The sequence below is a fragment of the Petromyzon marinus genome, unplaced genomic scaffold (genome assembly GCF_048934315.1).
Source record: "Petromyzon marinus isolate PM22_M1 ecotype Great Lakes invasive population unplaced genomic scaffold, UKy_Petmar_22M1.pri1.0 PM_Scaffold_88, whole genome shotgun sequence".
In the NCBI taxonomy this organism is placed as follows: domain Eukaryota; kingdom Metazoa; phylum Chordata; class Hyperoartia; order Petromyzontiformes; family Petromyzontidae; genus Petromyzon; species Petromyzon marinus.
The window spans coordinates 146,091-171,911 of NW_027423697.1; the positions used below are offsets into that span (position 1 = coordinate 146,091).

Below are 25,821 nucleotides of genomic sequence, written 5' to 3' on the forward strand. Positions count from 1 at the left end.
AGGGGGAGGACCTTTGAGAGAGGCGGGAGTGAAGGGGAGGAGAGCAGAGATAGGGGGGAGTAGCTTAGCGAGAGGGGGAGGAGAGTAGAGAGAAGGGGAGGAGCTTTGAGAGAAGGGGAGGAGCTTAGAGAGGGGGAGGAGCTTAGAGAGAGGGAGGATGAAGGGGAGGAGTTTAGATAAAGGAGGAGGAGAGTAGAGAGGGGGGAGGAGCTTGGAGAGAGGGGGGAGTGAAGGGGAGGAGAGTAGCGATAGGGGGGGAGTAGCTTAGAGAAAGGGGGAGGAGAGTAGAGAGAGGGGGAGGAGCTTAGAGAGAGGGGGAGGAGAGTAGAGAGAGGGGGAAGAGCTTAGTGAGAGGGGGAGGAGCTTAGAGAGAGGAAGGAGTGAAGGGGAGGAGTTTAGATAAAGGAGGAGGAGAGTAGAGAGGGTGGGAGGAGCTTGGAGAAAGGGGGGAGTGAAGGGGAGGAGAGTAGCGATAGTGGGGGAGTACCTTAGAGAGAGGGGGAGGAGAGTAGAGAGAGGGGGAGGAGCTTAGAGAGAGGGGGAGGAGAGTAGAGAGAGGGGGAGGAGCTTAGAGGGAGGGGGAGGAGCTTAGAGGGAGGAGCTTAAAGAGATAGGGGGAGGAGCGTATAGAGAGATGGGGGAGGAGCTTAGAGAGAGAGGGGGGGGGGAGTGTGTGGCTGTGTGTGTGTGGTTGTGAGTGTGGTTGTGTGTGTGGTTGTGTGAGGGAGTGAACACTGCAAGTGTCTTTTAAACCACACAACACACGGCACGAGGAGCAGCGGCGGCAGCGGCAGCGTGAGTGGAGACGCTCGCGAGAGAAGAGACGAAAGGGGGGTGTAGGGGGGGGGTGGCAGAAAGGAACGAGGAGCCGACCGTAGAAGCCGTGGATCGGCCCACGACGACACCACCACCACCATCAACAACAACAACCAACAACCAACAACGACAACAACAACAACAACCTCGAGTTTTTCGTGGGGCGTGAGAGAGTGAGTAGCGCACACAACAACAACAAAAAAACCCGCACACCACGTACGGAATGCGTGGCCGGTTTGAGAATTACAACATTATTATATCCGTGGCTGGGATGTTAACAGGACGGTAAACAATTATTGTTGTTGTTGTGTTGTTGTTTGTTTGTGTGTTGTGAGGGAGGGTGATGGGAGAGGGAGAGAGAGAGAGAGAGGGGGGTGTGTGTGAGGTTTTTTTTCTCGTCGGCTGTTGCATTGACCGCGCGAGGCGAGCGGGAAGGCCCAGCGCCATTAGGCCTCAGCCTGGGTCATTGTTTTATTTTTCCCTTTTCATTTTGCCCGCCGCTGTCGGGGCCCCCGTCTGTAACTCGCGTCGCGATTGCTAAAGTTGCGTCTCGAACGCGTTTCTGAGGTGAATGTCGCCTCGCTCTATGCGGTGGTGGTGGTGGCGGGTTTTTTAAAAGGAAATTTTTTTTAGAAAAAAAAATGTTTTGTGTTGTTGCGATGTCAGTCGCGGGTTGGTTTGTGGTGTGGTGGTGAGGGGGTTTGTGTTGGTGTGGTGGTGGTGTTGTGTGATGTGGTGTTGTGAGGGGGTTTGTGTTGGTGTGGTGGTGTTGTGTGAGGTGTTGGTGTGAGGGGATTGTTGTCTTTGTGGTGGTGGTGTTAGATTATTTTGTCTTTTGCCTGTCGGGCCCCGTCTGTAACTCGCGTCGCGATTGCTAAAGTTGCGTCTCGAACGCGTTTCTGAGGTGAATGTCGCCTCGCTCTATGCGGTGGTGGTGGTGGCGGGTTTTTTTTAAAGGAAATTTTTTAAAAATGTTTTGTCTTGTTGCGATGTCAGTCGCGGGTTGGTTTGTGGTGGTGGTGAGGGGGTTTGTGGTGGTGTTGGTGGTGGTGTTGTGAGGGGGTTTGTGTTGGTGTGGTGTTGTGTGATGTTGTGTGATCTTGAGGTGTTGGTGTGAGGGGATTGTTGTCTTTGTGGTGGTGGTGGTGTTAGATTATTTTGTCTTTTGCCTGTCGGGCCCCGTCTGTAACTCGCGTTGCGATTGCTAAAGTTGCGTCTCGAACGCGTTTCTGAGGTGAATGTCGCCTCGCTCTATGCGGTGGTGGTGGTGGCGGGTTTTTTGTTAAAGGAAATTTTAAAAAAATGTTTTGTGTTGTTGCGATGTCAGTCGCGGGTTGGTTTGTGGTGGTGGTGGTGAGGGGGTTTGTGTTGGTTTGTGGTGGTGGTGTTGTGTGATGTGGTGTTGTGAGGGGGTTTGTGTTGGTGTGGTGGTGTTGTGTGAGGTGTTGGTGTGAGGGGATTGTTGTCTTTGTGGTGGTGGTGTTAGATTATTTTGTCTTTTGCCTGTCGGGCCCCTTTGTAACTCGCGTCGCGATTGCTAAAGTTGCGTCTCGAACGCGTTTCTGAGGTGAATGTCGCCTCGCTCTATGCGGTGGTGGTGGTGGCGGGTTTTTTTAAAGGAATTTTTTTTAAATGTTTTGTCTTGTTGCGATGTCAGTCGGGTTGGTTTGTGGTGGTGGTGAGGGGGTTTGTGTTGGTGGTGTGGTGGTGTTGTGTTGGTGTGGTGGTGTTGTGAGGGGGATTGTGTTGGTGGTGGTGTGGTTGTGTGATGTTGAGGTGTTGGTGTGAGGGGATTGTTGTCTTTGTGGTGGTGGTGTTAGATTATTTTGTCTTTTGCCTGTCGGGCCCCTTTGTAACTCGCGTTGCGATTGCTAAAGTTGCGTCTCGAACGCGTTTCTGAGGTGAATGTCGCCTCGCTCTATGCGGTGGTGGTGGTGGCGGGTTTTTTTAAAGGAATTTTTTTTAAATGTTTTGTCTTGTTGCGATGTCAGTCGGGTTGGTTTGTGGTGGTGGTGAGGGGGTTTGTGTTGGTGGTGTGGTGGTGTTGTGTTGGTGTGGTGGTGTTGTGAGGGGGATTGTGTTGGTGGTGGTGTGGTTGTGTGATGTTGAGGTGTTGGTGTGAGGGGATTGTTGTCTTTGTGGTGGTGGTGTTAGATTATTTTGTCTTTTGCCTGTCGGGCCCCTTTGTAACTCGCGTTGCGATTGCTAAAGTTGCGTCTCGAACGCGTTTCTGAGGTGAATGTCGCCTCGCTCTATGCGGTGGTGGTGGTGGCGGGTTTTTTTAAAAGAAAAAAATAAAAAAAATGTTTTGTGTTGCGATGTCAGTCGGGTTGGTGTGGTGGTGGTGGTGAGGGGGGTTGTTTTGTTGTGGTGGTGTTGTGTGGTGGTGTTGTTTTGAGGGGATTGTTGTGTTGTGGTGGTGTTATGTGGTGGTGTTGTTTTGAGGGGATTGTTGTGTTGTGGTGGTGTTGTGTTGTTTTGAGGGGATTGTTGTGGTGGTGTTGTGTGGTGGTGTTGTTTTGAGGGGATTGTTGTGGTGGTGTTGTGTGGTGGTGTTGTTTTGAGGGGATTGTTGTGTTGTGGTGGTGTTGTGTGGTGGTGTTTTTTGAGGGGATTGTTGTGTTGTGGTGGTGTTATGTGGTGGTGTTGTTTTGAGGGGATTGTTGTGTGGCGTTGTTGTGGTGGTGTTAGCGTGATGGTTGTTGTTGTGATGGTGGTTGTTGTGATGGTGGTTGTTGTTGTTGTGATGGTTGTTGTTGTGATGATGATGGTGGTTGTTGTTGTTGTGATGGTTGTTGTTGTGATGGTTGTTGTTGTCATGATGGTGGTTGTTGTTGTTGTAATGACGGTGGTTGTTGTTGTTGTGATGATGATGATGGTGGTTGTTGTTGTGATGATGGTGGTTGTTGTTGTTGTGATGATGGTGGTTGTTGTTGTTGTGATGATGATGGTTGTTGTTGTGATGATGGTGGTTGTTGTTGTTGTCGGCTGACGGTGATATACAGCTGGCGCGATTGTAAAGAGAAGCGCGCAGAGCGACAGCGATGGACCCCGGTTAAAGTTGGCGCCTCTCTTTGTGTTTGTGCTGTGTGTTGTTTGTGCTGTGTGTTGTGTTTGTGGTGTGTGTGTTTTTTGTGTGGTGTGTGTGTTGTTTGTGTGGTGTTTGTGTTGTTGTGTGTTGTTTGTGTGGTGTGTGTGTTGTTTGTGTTTGTGTTTACTTGTGTGTTATGTGTGGTTTGTGTGTGTGGTGTGTTTGTGTTTACTTGTGTGTTGTGTGTGGTTTGTGTGTGTGTGTTGTTTGTGTGTTATGTGGTGTTTGTGTTTGGTTGTTTGTGTGTTGTTTGTGTGTGTTGTGTCTGTGTTTGCTTGTGTGTTTGTGTTGTGTGTTTGTGTGTGTGTTTTTGTGTCTTTGTGTTTGTTTGTGTGTGTATTTGTGTGTGTGGTGTGTGTGTTTTGTGTTTGTTTGTGTGTTGTGTTTGTGCGTTGTGTGTGTGTTTTGTATTTGTGTGTTGTGTTGTTTGTGTGGTCGTCAGGGCTGAGGAGGTTGTTCGCGTCCGCTCTTTAACCTCTTCACCACCACCACAACCACCACCACCACTTCATGGTGGTGGTGGTTGTTGTTAAATAAATAGAGGCTTAGGAGAGAGAGAGATTAGAGATAGAAGCGAGCTGGTAAAGTGTATGAGAAGTATACTCTGTGGTTCTTTCGGTAAACTTACGTCGGTTAAAAAAATAAATAAGATCGATGTGGTGTTTGTTGAGTTTCTGAGGTAAATGTGGTCGCTGTCCATACGTTTGGTTGAATAAAGGAGAGTTTGGGATCTTTATAAAGTATCGGCGTTTGAATGGCCGTTGTGGACTTGTTCTAGAATGAAAAGGAGCCAAGATTTGTTTTTGTAAGCTGAGATTTCATTACATTTCTGAGGTAAATGTGGTCTTTGTTGACACTTTTGGTTGAATAGAGGAGAGCCTGGTTTCTGTATAAAGTATCGGCGTTTGTATGGTAATAGTGGCGGAGCTTGTAGAATGAAGGGAAGCCAGGCTTTGTTTTAAGCTGATATTTCATTACATTTCTGAGGTTAACGTGGTCGCTGTCCATACGTTTGGTTGAATAAAGGAGATCCTGGGATTCTGTATATATATAAAAAAGTATCGGCGCTTAGTGACTGTTGTGTTGGTGATGGTGTGTCCCAGTTGGTTATGGTGTCGAATAAGAGGCTCAGGGATTGGGTTAAGTTGAGATTTAATTACATTTCTGAGGTAAACGAGGTCGCTGTCCATACGTTTGGTTGAATAAAGGAGAGCCTGGTTTCTGTATAAAGTATCGGCGTTTAGTGACCGTTGTGTTGGTGATGGTGTGTCCCAGTTGGTTATGGTGTCGAATAAGAGGCTCAGGGATTGGGTTAAGTTGAGATTTAATTACATTTCTGAGGTAAACGAGGTCGCTGTCCATACGTTTGGTTAAATAAAGGAGAGCCTGGTTTCTGTATAAAGTATCGGTGTTTGTATGGCAATTGTGGCGGAGTTTGTTCTGGAATGAAGGGAAGCCAGACTTTGTTTTAAGTTGAGATTTCATGACATTTCTGAGGTAAATGTGGTCGCTGTCCATACGTTTGGTTAAATAAAAGAGAGCCTGGTTTCTGTATAAAGTATCGGTGTTTGTATGTAATTGTTGCGGAGTTTGTTGTGGAATTAAGGGAAGCCAGGCTTTGTTTTAAGTTGATATTTCATTACATTTCTGAGGTAAACGTGGTCACTGTCCATACGTTTGGTTAAATAAAGGAGAAACCTGGGATCTGTGTATAAACAAAACAAAATCGGTGTTTGAATGGCCATTGTGGACTTGTTGTAGAATGAAGAGAAGCCAAGATTTGTTTTTGTAAGTTGAGATTTCATTACATTTCTGAGGTAAATGTGGTCTTTGTCGACACTTTTGGTTGAATAAAGGAGAGCCTGGTTTCTGTATAAAGTATCGGCGTTTGTATGGTAATTGTGGCGGAGCTTGTAGAATGAAGGGAAGCCAACGTTTGTTTTAAGATGATATTTCATTACATTTCTGAGGTAAACGTGGTCGCTGTCCATACGTTTGGTTGAATAAAGGAGATCCTGGGATTCTGTATATATAAAAAAGTACCGGCGCTTAGTGACTGTTGTGTTGGTGATGGTGTGTCCCAGTTGGTTATGGTGTCGAATAAGAGGCTCAGGGATTGGGTAAAGTTGAGATTTAATTACATTTCTGAGGTAAACGTGGTCGCTGTCCATAAGTTTGGTTAAATAAAGGAGAGCCTGGTTTCTGTATAAAGTATCGGCGTTTAGTGACCGTTGTGTTGGTGTGTCCCAGTTGGTTATGGTGTCGAATAAGAGGCTCAGGGATTGGGTTAAGTTGAGATTTAATTACATTTCTGAGGTAAATGGGGCCGCTGTCCATACGTTTGGTTAAAAAAGGAGAGCCTGGTTTCTGTATAAAGTATCGGTGTTTGTATGGTAATTGTTGCGGAGTTTGTTGTGGAATTAAGGGAAGCCAGGCTTTGTTTTAAGTTGAGATTTAATTAAATTTCTGAGGTAAACGTGGTCGCTGTCCATACGTTTGGTTAAATAAAGGAGAAGCCTGGGATCTGTGTATAAACAAAACAAAATCGGTGTTTGAATGGCCATTGTGGACTTGTTGTAGAATGAAAAGAAGCCAAGATTTGTTTTTGTAAGTTGAGATTTCATTACATTTCTGAGGTAAATGTGGTCTTTGTCGACACTTTTGGTTGAATAAAGGAGAGCCTGGTTTCTGTATAAAGTGTCGGCGTTTGTATGGTAATTGTGGCGGAGCTTGTAGAATGAAGGGAAGCCAGGTTTTGTTTTAAGCTGATATTTCATTACATTTCTGAGGTAAACGTGGTCGCTGTCCATACGTTTGGTTGAATAAAGGAGATCCTGGGATTCTGTATATATAAAAAAAAGTACCGGCGCTTAGTGACTGTTGTGTTGGTGATGGTGTGTCCCAGTTGGTTATGGTGTCCAATAAGAGGCTCAGGGATTGGGTAAAGTTGAGATTTAATTACATTTCTGAGGTAAACGTGGTCGCTGTCCATAAGTTTGGTTAAATAAAGGAGAGCCTGGTTTCTGTATAAAGTATCGGTGTTTAGTGACCGTTGTGTTGGTGTGTCCCAGTTGGTTATGGTGTCGAATAAGAGGCTCAGGGATTGGGTTAAGTTGAGATTTAATTACATTTCTGAGGTAAATGTGGTCGCTGTCCATACGTTTGGTTAAATAAAAGAGAGCCTGGTTTCTGTATAAAGTATCGGCGTTTAGTGACCGTTGTGTTGGTGTGTCCCAGTTGGTTATGGTGTCGAATAAGAGGCTCAGGGATTGGGTTAAGTTGAGATTTAATTACATTTCTGAGGTAAATGTGGTCGCTGTCCATACGTTTGGTTAAATAAAGGAGAGCCTGGTTTCTGTATAAAGTATCGGTGTTTGTATGGTAATTGTTGCGGAGTTTGTTGTGGAATTAAGGGAAGCCAGGCTTTGTTTTAAGTTGAGATTTAATTAAATTTCTGAGGTAAACGTGGTCGCTGTCCATACGTTTGGTTAAATAAAGGAGAACCTGGGATCTATGTAAAAAAAAGTATCGGTGCTTAGTGACCGTTGTGTTGGTGATGGTGTCCCAGTTGGGTATGGTGTAGAATAAGAGGCTCAGGGATTCGGCAAAGTTGAGATTTAGTTACGTTTCTGAGGTAAATGTGGTCACTGTATACACGCTTGGTTGAATAAAGGAGAGTTTGGGATCTTTATAAAGTATCGGTGTTTGTATGGCTGTTGTGTTGGTGACGGTGTTTCCCAGTTGGTTATGGTGTAGAATAAGAGGCTCAGGGATTCGGCAAAGTTGAGATTTAGTTACGTTTCTGAGGTAAATGTGGTCGCTATCTGTACGCTTGATTGAATAAAGGAGAGTTTGGGATCTTTATAAAGTATCGATGTTTGTATGGCAATTGTGGCCCAGCTTGTTGTAGAATGAAGTGAAAGCCACTGTTTGTTTTAAGTTGATTTTATATTACATCCCTGAGGTAAATGTGGTCACTGTATACACGCTTGGTTGAATAAAGGAGAGTTTGGGATCTTTATAAAGTATCGGTGTTTGTATGGCTGTTGTGTTGGTGACGGTGTTTCCCAGTTGGTTATGGTGTAGAATAAGAGGCTCGGGGATTCGGCAAAGTTGAGATTTAGTTACGTTTCTGAGTTAAATGTGGTCGCTATCTGTACGCTTGGTTGAATAAAGGAGAGTTTGGGATCTTTATAAAGTATCGGTGTTTGTATGGCTGTTGTGTTGGTGACGGTGTTTCCCAGTTGGTTATGGTGTAGAATAAGAGGCTCGGGGATTCGCAAAGTTGAGATTTAGTTACGTTTCTGAGGTAAATGTGGTCACTGTATACACGCTTGGTTGAATAAAGGAGAGTTTGGGATCTTTATATATAAAAAAGTATCGGTGCTTAGTAACCGTTGTGTTGGTGATGGTGTGGCTCTGTGAGTTATGGTGCACAATGGGAGACTCAGGGGTCGGGTAAAGTTGAGATTTAGTTACGTTTCTGAGGTAAATGTGGTCACTGTATACACGCTTGGTTGAATAAAGGAGAGTTTGGGATCTTTATAAAGTATCGGTGTTTGTAAGGCAATTGTGGTCCAGCTTGTTGTAGAATGAAGTGAAAGCCACTGTTTGAAGTTGATTTTATATTACATCCCTGAGGTAAATGTGGTCACTGTATACACGCTTGGTTGAATAAAGGAGAGTTTGGGATCTTTATAAAGTATCGGTGTTTGTATGGCTGTTGTGTTGGTGACGGTGTTTCCCAGTTGGTTTTGGTGTAGAATAAGAGGCTCGGGGATTCGGCAAAGTTGAGATTTAGTTACGTTTCTGAGGTAAATGTGGTCGCTATCTGCACGCTTGGTTGAATAAAGGAGAGTTTGGGATCTTTATAAAGTATCGGTGTTTGTATGGCCGTTGTGTTGGTGACGGTCTGTCCCAGTTGGTTATGGTGTAGAATAAGAGGCTCGGGGATTCGGCAAAGTTGAGATATAGTTACGTTTCTGAGGTAAATGTGGTCACTGTATACACGCTTGGTTGAATAAAGGAGAGTTTGGGATCTTTATATATATAAAAAAAAAAATCGGTGCTTAGTAACCGTTGTGTTGGTGATGGTGTGGCTCTGTGAGTTATGGTGCACAATGGGAGACTCAGGGGTCGGGTAAAGTTGAGATTTCTGTTACATTTCTGAGGTAGATGTGGTCGCTATCTGCACGTTCGATTGAATTAAGGAGAGCCTTGGATTTTGTGTAAACTATCGGTGTTCATATGGCCATTGTGTGGTGGGTTGTGTACAGTGTGGTCCAGATGTCTTGTGACCCCCCCTCCCCCCCACCTCATTTAACGTTCTAAAACGTAATATTTACGTAGGGGTTTCGTCAGGGGTTAATTAATTTGAGGGTTTAAAGTTGAGTTCCACGTTTCTGGAGCTCGGTTTCACCGGTGTGACGACTGACGTTGTCCGTGTTTTGGAGACGGCGCTTGGTTGGTGGTTTTAGCTCAGGTTGAGATTTTGTTGCACTTCTGAGGTGAATGTGGTCGCTCTCCACTGGTGCACGGTCATATAAAGGGGAGCGGTGACCATCTGTTGAAAGCCCCCCCCCCCCCCCGTTCATCAAGACTGGCGAGCAGTGGAGAAGGATGGTTGGTGGCGGTATTGAAGCGGTGTCTGCGGTTAAAGTTGGGATTTTGTGGCATTTCTGAGGTAAATGTTTGCGTGGGTCAGTACGTTTGGCGAAATGAAGGTGATCCTGGCTAGCGGTGTGGTATAGCATCGGTGTCGACCTTGGTTAAAGTTGTCATTTTTACGACACTTCTGAGGCAAATGTGGGTGTGATCTGCACGTTTGGCTAAATAAAGGTGACCTGCTACCTCCAGAAAGTATGTGTTTGATAACGAGTGTTGGTAGTGGCTGGTGGTGTGGTATAGCGGCGATGTTGACCTTGGTTAAAGTTGTCATTTTTGCTACACTTCTGAGGCAAATATGGGTGTGATCTGCACGTTTGGCTAAATAAAGGTGACCTGCTACCTCCAGAAAGTATGTGTTTGATAACGAGTGTTGGTAGTGGCTGGTGGTGTGGTATAGCGGCGATGTTGACCTTGGTTAAAGTTGTCATTTTTGCTACACTTCTGAGGCAAATGTGGGTGTGATCTGGACGTTTGGCTAAATAAAGGTGACCTGCTACCTCCAGAAAGTATGTGTTTGATAACTAGTGTTGGTAGTGGCTGGTGGTGTGGTATAGCGGCGGTGTTGACCTTGGTTAAAGTTGTCATTTTTACTACACTTCTGAGGCAAATATGGGTGTGATCTGCACGTTTGGCTAATTAAAGGTGACCTGCTACCTCCAGAAAGTATGTGTTTGATAACGAGTGTTGGTAGTGGCTGGTGGTGTGGTATAGCAGCGGTCTTGACCTTGGTTAAAGTTGTCATTTTTACTACACATCTGAGGCAAATATGGGTGTGATCTGCACGTTTGGCTAATTAAAGGTGACCTGGTACCTCCAGAAAGTATGTGTTTGATAACGAGTGTTGGTAGTGGCTGGTGATATGATATAGCAGCGGTGTTGACCTTGGTTAAAGTAGTCATTTTTACTACACTTCTGAGGTGAATAATGGGTGTGATGTGCACGTTTGTTAATCATATTTTGATGATTGTGGTGGTGCTGATGATGCTAATGCTGGTGATCCTGGTGCTGACGATGATGCTGATGGTGCTGACGATGATGCTGATGGTGCTGACGATGATGCTGATGGTGCTGATGATGATGCTGATGGTGCTGATGATGATGCTGATGATGCTGGTGCTGACGATGATGCTGATGGTGCTGATGGTGCTGATAGTGGTGATGGTGGTGCTGATGATGATGCTGATGATGATGGTGCTGATGGTGCTGATGGTGCTGATGGTGCTGATGATGATGCTGATGATGCTGATGATGCTGATGGTGCTGATGGTGCTGATGATGCTGATGATGCTGATGATGGTGCTGATGATGATGCTGATGATGATGCTGATGATGCTGATAATGGTGCTGATGATGATGCTGATGGTGCTGATGATGATGCAGATGGTGCTGATGCTGATGATGATGGTGCTGATGGTGTTGTGTGTGACAGGAGGAGGTGGAGGAGGAGATGGAGGTGGAGAGTGGAGACCCAGGCCATGATCCAGGGTGAGTTTACCACGGATGTTTTACCACAGATTTCACCGCAGGAGTTGCTGTGGATGTTGGTTTCAGTGCCGTGTGGCACCGAGTCCTTTGCTGTGGTGTCTCACTCGCTCTTCCACCAGCTCGCCCGATCATTCGCCCCCGATCGCCCACACTGCAACTCAAAACGGCGCACTCGCTTGCCTACCCGCTCACCCACCCACCCCACCCACCGACTTACTCAGCCACTCACACTTTCACCCACCCCACACACACACACTCACCCACACTCACACACTGACACACTCACCCACACACACTCATCCACACACTCACCTGCACACACTCACCCACACACACTCACCCACACACTCACCCGCACACACTCACACACACTCACACACTGACACACTCACCCACACTCACACACTGACACACTCACCCACACACACACATCCACACTCACCCACACACACACACCGACACACTCACCCACACACTCACCCGCACACACTCACCCACACTCACACGCTGACACACTCGCCCACACACACTCATCCACACTCACCCATACACTCACACACACACCGACACACTCACCCATACACTCACCCACACACTCACACGCTGACACACTCGCCCACACACACTCATCCACACACTCACCTGCACACACTCACCCACACACACTCACCCACACACTCACCCGCACACACTCACCCACACACTCACCCGCACACACTCACCCACACTCACACGCTGACACACTCACCCACACACACTCATCCACACTCACCCACACACACACACACACCGACACACTCACCCATACACTCACCCACACACACTCACCCGCACACACTCACCCACACTCACACACCGACACACACACTCACCCGCACACTCACCCACACACTCACCCACACTCACCCTTTCACCCACACACACACTCACACTCACCCACACTCACCCACACACTCATCCACACACTCACCCACACACCTACTTACTCACCCACTCATTCGCACATCAACTCGCCCACCCACACACCCACCCACACACTCCGCCACCCACCCATTCACACACTCACCCACCTGCCCACGCACACACTCACTCACACACTCACCCACACACCTACTTACTCAGCCACTCACACTTTCACCCACCCCACACACACACTCACCCACACTCACACACTGACACACTCGCCCACACACACTCATCCACACTCACCCACACACACACCGACACACTCACCCACACACTCACCCGCACACACTCACCCACACTCACACACTGACACACTCACCCACACACACTCATCCACACTCACCCACACACACCGACACACTCACCCATACACTCACCCACACACTCACCCGCACACACTCACCCACACTCACACACTGACACACTCGCCCACACACACTCATCCACACTCACCCACACACACACCGACACACTCACCCACACACTCACCCGCACACACTCACCCACACTCACACACTGACACACTCACCCACACACACTCATCCACACTCACCCACACACACCGACACACTCACCCATACACTCACCCACACACTCACCCGCACACACTCACCCACACTCACACACTGACACACTCGCCCACACACACTCATCCACACTCACCCACACACACACACACCGACACACTCACCCGCACACTCACCTGCACACACTCACCCACACACACTCACCCACACACTCACCCGCACACACTCACCCACACTCACACACTGACACACTCACCCACACTCACACACTGACACACTCACCCACACACACACACACCGACACACTCACCCACACACTCACCCGCACACACTCACCCACACTCACACACTGACACACTCGCCCACACACACTCATCCACACTCACCCACACACACACACACCGACACACTCACCCATACACTCACCCACACACTCACCCGCACACACTCACACACACTCACACACTGACACACTCACCCACACACACTCATCCACACTCACCCACACACACACTCACCCACACACTCACCCGCACACACTCACCCGCACACACTCACCCACACTGACACACTCACCCACACTCACCCACACACACACACACCGACACACTCACCCATACACTCACCCACACACACTCACCCGCACACACTCACCCACACTCACACACTGACACACTCACCCACAACAACAACAACAACCGCCATTCGCCACTAAGTGGCGGTGACGTCACCACGACGCTTGTGCCAGGCTATGTGCACCGTGAGGCCACGTGAAGTGTCGAACGCCCGCTGGCAGGAGGTCACGGGGCAGACCCAGCAGGTGCCACGGGTCGACTGACTGAGATGACTGAGATGACTGGCTGATGCACCACCTGTGCCCCCCCCCCCACACACACACACCGACACACTCACCCACACACTCACCCACACACACATCCACACACTCCACCTGCACACTCACCCACACTCACACACCGACACACACACTCACCCACACACTCACCCACACTCACCCACACTCACCCTTTCACCCACACACACACTCACACTCACCCACACACTCACACACTCACCCGCACACTTACCCACACTCACCCACACACTCACCCACACTCACCCTTTCACCCACACTCACACTCACCCACACTCACCCTTTCACTCACACTCACACTCACCCACACTCACCCACACACACACACACACTCACTCACACACTCACCCACACACTCACCCGCACACTCATCCACATACCTACTAACTCACCCACTCATTCGCACATCAACTCACCCGCCCACCCACCCACACACTCCCCCACCCACCCATTCACACACTCGCCCACCCACCCACTCACACACTCACCCACCCACCCATTCACACACTCACCCACCTGCCCACCCACACACTCACCCACCCACTCACACACACTTATACACACACTTATACACACACACACTAACTGAAAGGACCGGGTCCCACATTCAGTGTCTCATCATCAGCAGCAGAGCCAGGCTCTGCTTGAACCGACGCTGCTGATGAACTGCCCAAATGTTTATATGCAGGGAATGGTTTCAACATTCAATGTCTCGTCAGCAGCAGAGTATTTGGCTGCAATAAATGTCCACGTGATGACAACGACGATGATGATGATGATGATGGCATCAGCCACTCGGTTCAGCTGCTATGATTTGTGATGGCAAGGTCGCTTCTACGCAGCAGCGCAAGTCGGGCTGTGGTAGAATAAACACAGTTCAGTTTTAGTGTGGGTCTCTACGACTGGGTCTCTGTGGGTCTCTGTGAGTGTGGGTCTATGTGGGTCTCTGTGAGTGTGGGTCTCTGTGAGTGTGGGTCTCTGTGGGTCTCTGTGAGTGTGGGTCTCTGTGAGTGTGGGTCTCTGTGGGTCTCTGTGAGTGTGGGTCTCTGTGGGTCTCTGTGAGTGTGGGTCTCTGTGAGTGTGGGTCTCTGTGAGTGTGGGTCTCTGTGAGTGTGGGTCTCTGTGAGTGTGGGTCTCTGTGGGTCTCTGTGAGTGTGGGTCTCTGTGGGTCTCTGTGAGTGTGGGTCTCTGTGAGTGTGGGTCTCTGTGGGTCTCTGTGAGTGTGGGTCTCTGTGAGTGTGGGTCTCTGTGAGTGTGGGTCTCTGTGGGTCTCTGTGAGTGTGGGTCTCTGTGAGTCTCTGTGAGTGTGGGTCTCTGTGAGTGTGGGTCTCTGTGAGTCTCTGTGAGTGTGGGTCTCTGTGAGTGTGGGTCTCTGTGAGTGTGGGTCTCTGTGGGTCTCTGTGAGTGTGGGTCTCTGTGGGTCTCTGTGAGTGTGGGTCTTTGTGAGTGTGGGTCTCTGTGGGTCTCTGTGAGTGTGGGTCTCTGTGGGTCTCTGTGAGTGTTGGTCTCTGTGGGTCTCTGTGAGTGTGGGTCTCTGTGGGTCTCTGTGAGTGTGGGTCTCTGTGGGTCTCTGTGAGTGTGGGTCTCTGTGAGTGTGGGTCTCTGTGAGTGTGAGTCTCTGGTTTTCTGTGAGTGTGGGTCTCTGTGAGTGTGGGTCTCTGTGAGTGTGGGTCTCTGTGAGTGTGGGTCTCTGTGAGTGTGGGTCTCTGTGAGTGTGGGTCTCTGTGGCTGCCGTTAGACATCTCCACGCTGTGTTGATGATGATGGTGATGATGATGACCATGCTAAGCCGCTTAATTGAGCCATCGGTTTGTGGGTGGCCAGCTTGCTTCTAGAGACTTGCACGGGTCTCTGTGAGTGTGGGTCTCTGTGAGTCTCTGTGAGTGTGGGTCTCTGTGAGTGTGGGTCTCTGTGAGTCTCTGTGAGTGTGGGTCTCTGTGGGTCTCTGTGAGTGTGAGTCTCTGTGAGTGTGAGTCTCTGTGAGTGTGGGTCTCTGTGAGTGTGGGTCTCTGAGTGTGGGTCTCTATGAGTGTGAGTCTCTGTGGGTCTCAGCGAGTATGGTTCTCTGTGGGTCTCTGTGAGTGTGGGTCTCTGGGTCTCTGTGAGTGTGGGTCTCTGTGGGTCTCTGTGAGTGTGGGTCTCTGTGGGTCTCTGTGAGTGTGGGTCTCTGTGAGTGTGGGTCTCTGTGAGTGTGGGTCTCTGTGAGTGTGGGTCTCTGTGGGTCTTTGTGAGTGTGGGTCTCTGTGGGTCTTTGTGATTGTGGGTCTCTGTGAGTCTCTGTGAGTGTGGGTCTCTGTGAGTCTCTGTGAGTCTCTGTGAGTGTGGGTCTCTGTGGGTCTCTGTGAGTGTGGGTCTCTGTGGGTCTCTGTGAGTGTGGGTCTCTGTGAGTCTTTGGGGGTGTGGGTCTCTGTGAGTGTGGGTCTCTGTGAGTGTGGGTCTCTGTGAGTGTGCATCTCTGTGAGTGTGGGTCTCTGTGAGTCTGGGTCTCTGTGAGTGTGGGTCGCTATGGGTCTCTGTGAGTGTGGGTCTCTGTGGGTCTCTGTGTGTGCATGGGTCTCTGATTCTTTATGAGTGTGGGTCTCTGTGGGTCTCTGTGTGTGTATGGGTCTCTGATTCTTTATGAGTGTAGGTCTCTGTGGGTCTCTGTGTGTCTGCATAGGTCTCTGATTCTTTATGAGTGTGGGTCTCTGTGGGTCTCTCTGTGTCTGCATGGGTCTCTGATTCTTTATGAGTGTGGGTCTCTCTCTGTCTGCATGTGTCTCTGATTCTTTATGAGTGTGGGTCTCTGTGTGCATGGGTCTCTGATTCTTTATGAGTGTGGGTCTCTGTGGGTCTCTCTGTGTCTGCATGGGTCTCTGATTCTTTCTGAGTGTGGGTCTCTCTGTCTGCATGGGTCTCTGATTCTTTATGAGTGTGGGTCTCTGTGGGTCTCTCTGTGTGTGCATGGGTCTCTGATTTTTTATGAGTGTGGGTCTCTGTGTGTCTGCATTGGTCTCTGATTCTTTGAGTGTGGGTCTCTGTGGGTCTCTCTGTGTGTGCATGGGTCTCTGATTCTTTATGAGTGTGGGTCTCTGTGAGTGTGGGTCTCTGTGAGTGTGGGTCTCTGTGAGTGTGAGTCTCTGGGTTTCTGTGAGTGTGGGTCTCTGTGAGTGTGGGTCTCTGTGAGTGTGGGTCTCTGTGAGTGTGAGTCTCTGGGTTTCTGTGAGTGTGGGTCTCTGTGAGTGTGGGTCTCTGTGAGTGTGGGTCTCTGTGAGTGTGGGTCTCTGTGAGTGTGGGTCTCTGTGGGTCTCTGTGAGTGTGGGTCTCTGTGAGTGTGGGTCTCTGTGGCTGCCGTTAGACATCTCCACGCTGTGTTGATGATGATGGTGATGATGATGACCATGCTAAGCCGCTTAATTGAGCCATCGGTTTGTGGGTGGCCAGCTTGCTTCTAGAGACTTGCACGGGTCTCTGTGAGTGTGGGTCTCTGAGTCTCTGTGAGTGTGGGTCTCTGTGAGTGTGGGTCTCTGTGAGTCTCTGTGAGTGTGGGTTTCTGTGAGTGTGAGTCTCTGTGAGTGTGAGTCTCTGTGAGTGTGGGTCTCTGTGAGTGTGGGTCTCTGTGAGTGTGGGTCTCTATGAGTGTGAGTCTCTGTGGGTCTCAGCGAGTATGGTTCTCTGTGGGTCTCTGTGAGTGTGGTTCTCTGTGGGTCTCTGTGAGTGTGGGTCTCTGGGTCTCTGTGAGTGTGGGTCTCTGTGGGTCTCTGTGAGTGTGGGTCTCTGTGAGTGTGGGTCTCTGTGGGTCTTTGTGAGTGTGGGTCTTTGTGAGTGTGGGTCTCTGTGAGTCTCTGTGAGTGTGGGTCTCTGTGAGTCTCTGTGAGTGTGGGTCTCTGTGAGTCTCTGTGAGTGTGGGTCTCTGTGGGTCTCTGTGAGTGTGGGTCTCTGTGGGTCTCTGTGAGTGTGGGTCTCTGTGAGTCTTTGGGGGTGTGGGTCTCTGTGAGTGTGGGTCTCTGTGAGTGTGGGTCTCTGTGAGTGTGCATCTCTGTGAGTGTGGGTCTCTGTGGGTCTCTGTGAGTCTGGGTCTCTGTGAGTGTGGGTCGCTATGGGTCTCTGTGAGTGTGGGTCTCTGTGGGTCTCTCTGTCTGCATGGGTCTCTTGATTCTTTATGAGTGTGGGTCTCTGTGGGTCTCTGTGTCTGCATGGGTCTCTGATTCTTTCTGAGTGTGGGTCTCTGTGTGTGCATGGGTCTCTGATTCTTTATGAGTGTGGGTCTCTGTGGGTCTCTCTGTGTCTGCATGGGTCTCTGATTCTTTATGAGTGTGCGTCTCTCTCTGTCTGCATGTGTCTCTGATTCTTTATGAGTGTGGGTCTCTGTGTGCATGGGTCTCTGATTCTTTATGAGTGTGGGTCTCTGTGGGTCTCTCTGTGTCTGCATGGGTCTCTGATTCTTTCTGAGTGTGGGTCTCTCTGTCTGCATGGGTCTCTGATTCTTTATGAGTGTGGGTCTCTGTGGGTCTCTCTGTGTGTGCATGGGTCTCTGATTCTTTATGAGTGTGGGTCTCTGTGTGTCTGCATGGGTCTCTGATTCTTTATGAGTGTGGGTCTCTGTGGGTCTCTCTGTGTGTGCATGGGTCTCTGATTCTTTATGAGTGTGGGTCTCTCTGTGTGTGCATGGGTCTCTGATTATTTATGAATGTGGGTCTCTGTGGGTCTCTCTGTCTGCATGGGTCTCTGATTCTTTATGAGTGTGGGTCTCTGTGGGTCTCTCTGTGTCTGCATGGGTCTCTGATTCTTTATGAGTGTGGGTCTTTGTGGGTCTCTCTGTGTCTGCATGGATCTCTGATTCTTTATGAGTGTGGGTCTCTCTGTCTGCATGGGTCTCTGATTCTTTATGAGTGTGGGTCTCTGTGGGTCTCTATGTGTCTGCATGGGTCTCTGATTCTTTATGAGTGTGGGTCTCTGTGTGTGCATGGGTCTCTGATTCTTTATGAGTGTGGGTCTCTGTGGGTCTCTGTGTGTGCATGGGTCTCTGATTCTTTATGAGTGTGGGTCTCTGTGGGTTTCTCTGTGTCTGCATGGGTCTCTGATTCTTCATGAGTGTGGGTCTCTGTGGGTCTCTCTGTGTCTGCATGGGTCTCTGATTCTTTATGATTGTGGGTCTCTGTGGGTCTCTCTGTGCATGGATCTCTGATTCGTTATGATTGTGGGTCTCTGTGTGTCTCTCTGTGTGTGCATGGGTCTCTGATTCTTTATGATTGTGGGTCTCTGTGGGTCTCTATGTGTGCATGGGTCTCTGATTCTTTATGATTGTGGGTCTCTGTGGGTCTCTCTGTGTGTGCATGGGTCTCTGATTCTTTATGAGTGTGGGTCTCTGTGGGTCTCTCTGTGTGTGCATGGGTCTCTGATTCTTTATGAGTGTGGGTCTCTGTGTGTGCATGGGTCTCTGATTCTTTATGATTGTGGGTCTCTGTGGGTCTCTCTGTGTCTGCATGGGTCTCTGATTCTTTATGAGTGTGGGTCTCTGTGGGTTTCTCTGTGTCTGCATGGGTCTCTGATTCTTTATGATTGTGGGTCTCTGTGGGTCTCTCTGTATGTGCATGGATCTCTGATTCTTTATGAGTGTGGGTCTCTGTGTGTCTCTGTGTCTGCATGGGTCTCTGATTCTTTATGAGTGTGGGTCTCTGTGGGTCTCTATGTGTGTGCATGGGTCTCTGATTCTTTATGAGTGTGGGTCTCTGTGGGTCTCTCTGTGTCTGCATGGGTCTCTGATTCTTTATGAGTGTGGGTCTCTGTGGGTCTCTGTGTGTGCATGGGTCTCTGATTCTTTATGAGTGTGGGTCTCTGTGGGTCTCTGTGTGCATGGGTCTCTGATTCTTTAAGAGTGTGGGTCTCTGTGTGTGCATGGGTCTCTGATTCTTTATGAGTGTGGGTCTCTGTGGGTCTCTCTGTGTGTGCATGGGTCTCTGATTCTTTATGAGTGTGGGTCTCTCTGTGTGTGCATGGGTCTCTGATTCTTTATGAGTGTGGGTCTCTGTGGGTCTCTCTGTCCCCATGGGTCTCTGATTCTTTATGAGTGTGGGTCTCTGTGGGTCTCTCTGTCTGCATGGGTCTCTGATTCTTTATGAGTGTGGGTCTCTCTGTCTGCATGGGTCTCTGATTCTTTATGAGTGTGGGTCTCTGTGGGTCTCTGATTCTTTATGAGTGTGGGTCTCTCTGTCTGCATGGGTCTCTGATTCTTTATGAGTGTGGGTCTCTGTGGGTCTCTGAATTATTTTCGAGTGTGGGTCTCTTCCGATGGAGCTGAGATCTCGAAAGTTTCCCCGCGTGGCGGCGGCGGCGGCGGCGGCGACGGCTGGCGGTGACGACTGGCGGTGACGGTGATTGTGATGATGATGATGATGACGACGATGATGATGATCAGCCGCTCGGTTGGGCAGCTGCCACGTTTATGCGATGGCCAGGCGGGGGGTTGGCTAAGCGTCAAGGAGAGCGACTCGCGGTCGCAGCTTGGGTGTGTTGTGGGGGGGCCTTCCTCGGTTACTCGCACAGCTGCTCCAGGTGAAGATGAGCGTGAAAAGAAAAAAAAAACAGTCTTGAGGTTCTTCGACAACGCGGATGCGCTGGCCCTATAGAAAGAAAGAAAGCGCTTGAATTAAACCGGCTTGGCACGTGAGGTGTGCACGCGCGTTTAACGCATGGTGTAGAGCGTTGTAGCGTAGGGTGCAGCAGCGTAGTGTATAGTGTAGTGTATTGTCGTGTAGTGTAGTGTATAGTAGTGTATAGTGTAGTGTATAGTGTAGTGTATTGTCGTGTAGTGTAGTGTATAGTAGTGTATAGTGTAGTGTAGTGTATTGTCGTGTATAGTGTAGTGTGTAGTGTAGTGTATTGTCGTGTAGTGTAGTGTATAGTAGTGTATAGTGTAGTGTAGTGTATTGTCGTGTAGTGTAGTGTGTAGTGTATTGTCGTGTAGTGTATAGTGTAGTGTATTGTCGTGTATAGTGTAGTGTATTGTGTAGTGTAGTGTGTAGTGTATAGTAGTGTACAGTGTAGTGTATAGTAGTGTGTAGTGTAGTGCATTGGCGTGTAGTGTGTAGTGTAGTGTATAGTAATGTATAGTGTGTATAGTGCAGTGTAGTGTATAGTAGTGTAGTGTATAGTGTAGTGTGTAGTGTATAGTAGTGTACAGTGTAGTGTAGTGTATAGTAGTGTAGTGCATTGGTGTGTAGTGTATAGTGTAGTGTATAGTAGTGTATAGTGTGTATAGTGCAGTGTAGTGTATAGTAGTGTAGTGTATAGTCGTGTAGTGTAGTGTATAGTAGTGTAGTGTATAGTAGTGTAGTGTATTGTAGTGTAGTGTATTATAGTGTAGTGTATAGTCGTGTAGTGTATAGTGTAGTGTATAGTGAAGTGTAGTGTATAGTGTAGTGTTTTGTAGTGTATTGTACAGCAGCGTAGTGTATAGTGGAGTGTAGTGTATAGTGTAGTGTGTTGTAGTGTATTGTGTAGTGTAGTGTATTGTGTCCACATTGAACGTGTAGTGTATTGTACAGCAGCGTAGTGTATAGTGGAGTGTAGTGTATAGTGTAGTGTGTTGTAGTGTATTGTGTAGTGTAGTGGAGTGTCCACACGTTGAACGTATAGTGTAGTGTTTTGTAGTGTATTGTACAGCAGCGTAGTGTATAGCGGAGTGTAGTGTATAGTCGTGTAGTGTATAGTGTAGTGTTTTGTAGTGTATTGTACAGCAGCATAGTGTATAGTGTAGTGTGTATGCACGTTGAATGTATAGTGTAGTGCGTTGTAGTGTAGTGTACAGCAGCATAGTGTATAGTGTGGTGTATAGTGTAGTGTGTACGCACGTTGAACGTATAGTGTAGTGCGTTGTCATGTATAGTAGTGTAGTGTATAGTCAAGTGTAGTGTATAGTGGTGTATAGTAGGGTCGTGTACAGCAGCGCAGTGTATAGTGTAGTGTACAGTGGAGTGTACAGTGGAGTGTATAGTGTAGTGTGTACGCACGTTGAACGTATAGTGTAGTGCGTTGTGGTGTATAGTAGTGTAGTGTACAGCAGTAGTGTATAGTGTAGTGTGTTGTGGTGTATAGTAGTGTAGTGTACAGCAGCGTAGTGTATAGTGTAGTGTGTACGCACGTTGAATGTATAGTGTAGTGCGTTGTGGTGTATAGTAGTGTAGTGTACAGCAGCGTAGTGTATAGTGTAGTGTGTACACACGTTGAATGTATAGTGTAGTGTGTTGTCATGTATAGTAGTGTAGTGTACAGCAGTGTTGTGTGTAGCCGTGTAGTGTATAGTGAAGTGTACGCACGTTGAACGTACAGTGTCGTGTGTAGTGTATAGTAGTGGAGTGTGTACACACGTTGAATGTATGGTGTAGTGTGTTGTAGTGTATTGTGTAGTGTATAGTGTAGTGTGTTGTAGTGTATAGTGTAGTGTGTTGTAGTGTATTGTGTAGTGTACAGCAGCGTAGTGTATAGTGTAGTGTGTACGCACGTTGAATGTATAGTGTAGTGCGTTGTGGTGTATAGTAGTGTAGTGTACAGCAGCGTAGTGTATAGTGTAGTGTGTACACACGTTGAATGTATAGTGTAGTGTGTTGTCATGTATAGTAGTGTAGTGTACAGCAGTGTTGTGTGTAGCCGTGTAGTGTATAGTGAAGTGTACGCACGTTGAACGTACAGTGTCGTGTGTAGTGTATAGTAGTGGAGTGTGTACACACGTTGAATGTATGGTGTAGTGTGTTGTAGTGTATTGTGTAGTGTATAGTGTAGTGTGTTGTAGTGTATAGTGTAGTGTGTTGTAGTGTATTGTGTAGTGTACAGCAGCGTGTAGTGTAGTGTATGGTGTAGTGTGTAGTGTATAGTGTAGTGTATTGTGTCCACACGTTGAAAGTGTAGTGTTTTGTAGTGTATTGTACAGCAGCGTAGTGTATAGTGGAGTGTAGTGTATAGTGTAGTGTATAGTGTAGTGTATAGTGGAGTGTGTACGCACGTTGAACGTACAGTGAGTGTAATGTGTTACAGTGTACAGCAGCGTAGTGTATAGTGTAGTGTGTTGCTGTGTATTGTACAGCAGCGTAGTGTATAATCGTGTAGTGTATAGTGGAGTGTGCACACGTTGAATGCGTAGTGGAGTGTAGTGTATAGTGGAGTGTAGTGTATAGTGGAGTGTAGTGTATAGTGGAGTGTATAGTGGAGTGTGTACGCACGTTGAACGTATGGTGTAGTGTGTTGTGGTGTATAGTAGTGTAGTGTACAGTGTAGTGTACAGCTGTAGTGTAGTGTACTGCAATGCAGTGTATAGTGTGTACAGCATTGTATAGTAGTGTATAGTGGAGTGTACAGCAGTGTATTGCAGTGAATTACAGTGCAGTGTATTGTGTGTGTACAGCAGTGCATTGTAGTGTATAGTAGTGCAGTGTATAGTGTGTATAGTAGTATATAGTAGTGCAGTGTATAGTGTGTATAGTAGTGTATAGTAGTGCAGTGTATAGTGTGTATAGTAGTGTATAGTAGTGCAGTATATAGTGTATATAGTAGTGTATAGTAGTGCAGTGTATAGTGTGTATAGTAGTGTATAGTAGTGCAGTATATAGTGTATATAGTAGTGTATAGTAGTGCAGTGTATAGTGTATATAGTAGTGTATAGTAGTGTAGTGTATAGTGTTTATAGTAGTGTATAGTGTTTATAGCAGTGCAGTGTATAGCAGTGTATAGTGTGTACAGTCGTGTATATTAGTGCAGTGTATAGTGTGTATAGCAGTGGAGTGTAGTGCAGTGTAGTGTATTGTAGTGTACAGCAGTGTATTGTAGTGTACAGTAGTGCAGTGTATAGTGTGTACAGCAGTATAGTGTAGTGTACAGTAGTATAGTGTAGTGTACAGTAGTGCAGTGTATAGTGTGTACAGCAGTATAGTGTAGTGTACAGTAGTATAGTGTAGTGTACAGTAGTACAGTGTATAGTGTGTACATCAGTATAGTGTAGTGTACAGTAGTGCAGTGTATAGTGTGTACAGCAGTATAGTGTAGTGTACAGTAGTACAGTGTATAGTGTGTACAGCAGTATAGTGTAGTGTACAGTAGTGAGTGTATAGTGTGTACATCAGTGTAGTGTACAGCAGTGTGTAGTATATTAGTGTATAGTAGTGTCGTGTATAGTAGTGAATAGTTATTTACAGCAGTGTAGATTAGTGTATTGCAGTGCAGTGTAAAGCTGTGTGAAGCTGTGTATAGTGTTGTATAGTAGTGTACAGCAGTGTATAGTAGTGTAGTATACAACAGTGTATAGTAGTGTAGTGTATTGCAGTGTATAGTCGTGTACGTCAGTGTATTGTTGTATTGTAGTGCAGTGTGTAGCAGTGTACATCAGTGTGTGGCAGTGTACATCAGTGTGTAGTGTGTACAGCAGTGTAGAGTAGTGTATAGTAGGGTATAGGAGTGTATAGCAGTGTATAGTAATGTTGTATTGCAGTGTATAGTAGTGTACAGCAGTGTATTGTTGTATTGTAGTGCAGTGTGTAGCAGTGTATAGTAGTGTATAGCAGTGTATAGTAGTGTACAGCAGTGTATAGTCGTGTATTGTTGTAGTGTATTGCAGTGTATAGCAGTGTATAGTCGTGTAGTGCATTGCAGTGTATAGTAGTGTATAGCAGTGTGGTGTACAGCAGTGAATTGGAGTGTAGTGTACAGCAGTGTATAGTAGTGTAGTGTACAGCAGTGTATAGTAGTGTAGTGTATTGCAGTGTATAGCAGTGTGGTGTACAGCAGTGAATTGGAGTGTAGTGTACAGCGGTGTATAGTAGTGTAGTGTACAGTAGTGTACAGTAGTGTAGTGTACAGCAGTGTATAGTAGTGTACAGTAGTAACTACTACTGCTGTTACTGCTACTATTGCTGCTACTACTGCCACTACTCCTGCCGCTGATACTACTGTTACTACTACTTCTGTTACTACTACTGCAGCTGTTACTACTGCTGCTGCTGTTCCTACTGCTGTTTCTACTGCTGCTGCTGTTACTACTGCTGCTGTTACTACTGCTGCTGTTGCTGCTGCTGTTACTACTACTACCGCTACTACTACTAAGACTGCTGCTACTAGTGCTACTACCCACTACAACTACTGCTACTACCCACTACAACTACTACTAGTGCTACTACTACCACTGCTACCGCTACTACTGCTGTTTCTACTACTGCTGCTACTACTGCTGCTTCTACTACTGCTACTACTACTGCTTCTACTACTGCTGCTACTACTGCTGCTGCTACTACTATTACTTCTACTACTACAACTACTGCTACTACTATTACTTCTACCACTACAACTGCTGCTACTACTATTACTTCTACAACTACAGCTACTACTATTACCACTACTACCGCTACTACTTCTGCTGCTGCTGCTACTACTATTACTACTACTACTACCGCTACTACTTCTGCTGCTACCATTACCACTACTACAGCTACTGGCCGCCTTTGTCTCTCCCCCCGGTGTTGAGACGCCCGCCCACACAGACAGAGACAAAGGTTCCCCCAGGTAGCATCTCCCGCAGGGCTGTAGGGGCAAGTGCCGTTAGTGGTGAGTAGCAGCGCCTACGAAGGCCGGCACTGTGGCGCGCACAGAGGGAGCGGTTGGTGAGTGGTGAGCACCACCACCACCATGCCCTCCCTTCCCGGGCCGCCTTTGTCTCTCCCCCAGTGTTGATACACTCGGTTCCCCCAGGTAGCATCTCTCGCAGGGCTGTAGGGGCAAGTGCTGAGTGCTGTGAGTAGGGAATGGCAGCGCCTATGAAGGGCCGGAACCGTGACGCACGAAATGCGGACAAGCACAGTGCAAACTCCAAAGCGCCACTAGCCCGCGTTGAGCGTTCATATGAACCGCGCAACCGCAGGGTGTTTCAAAGAGATGGGCCCGATTTCAAAGCGGCGTGCTTCACGATGGCAACATGTTACAATTCACACGAGAAGTTGCAAACGGTTCAACGAGTTATCGAGCGTTTGCTGAGCATTTTATAAACGCTCTGCGCGCCCTCCACCGGCTGTACGGACAACACCGAGGCGATATTCTCAGCTCTTTCGGTATCGAGGCGGTGGTTGAATTCGTCCCAAAACTCCTCTCGAAGTGTCACTGAAGTCAGTCACCGCTGCCGTGATTCTGTTGTTGAGGTCGTCCAGATCAGTCGCTAACGGTGGCATGTCTAGTGGGGGGGGGGGGGGGGGGGGAGGGGTTGATCTTGGGGGGCCGGGAGTGTTAAGCGCCAAGTCTTGGGGGGGTCCCGTGCGACCTTATCCCAACGTCGAGGCGGTGTTGTCTTGCGAATGACGTGAGGCTAGGGGCTGTTTGTGCGCTGGGAGAGGCGTCTTGCGGTGATCATTTGAAACTCTATGCCCCGCCCTCTCTCTCTATGC

General features: G+C 47.9%; 1 protein-coding gene across 2 annotated transcripts; it reads left to right on the forward strand.

Annotated features, from left to right (window-relative positions):
• Positions 1–652: 652 nt before the first annotated feature.
• Positions 653–25,600, forward strand: LOC142923903 (uncharacterized). Of its 2 annotated transcripts, XR_012941010.1 has the most exons (3): positions 653–989; positions 11,004–24,949; positions 25,136–25,600. XR_012941010.1 is itself a non-coding variant. In XM_076064896.1 (2 exons), the coding sequence occupies exon 2, from the start codon at positions 11,075–11,077 to the stop codon at positions 12,233–12,235; it is 1,161 nt and encodes a 386-aa protein (XP_075921011.1). In that variant the 5' UTR covers positions 653–989; positions 11,004–11,074; the 3' UTR covers positions 12,236–25,600. The 2 variants fall into 2 exon arrangements, 1 of the variants encoding a protein (XP_075921011.1); XM_076064896.1 differs by having other exon boundaries at positions 11,004–25,600.
• Positions 25,601–25,821: the final 221 nt, after the last annotated feature.

Excerpts from the sequence above, each read along its gene's own strand:
- LOC142923903 (XM_076064896.1), top strand. The coding sequence starts at position 11,075 with ATGTTTTACCACAGATTTCACCGCAGGAGTTGCTGTGGATGTTGGTTT.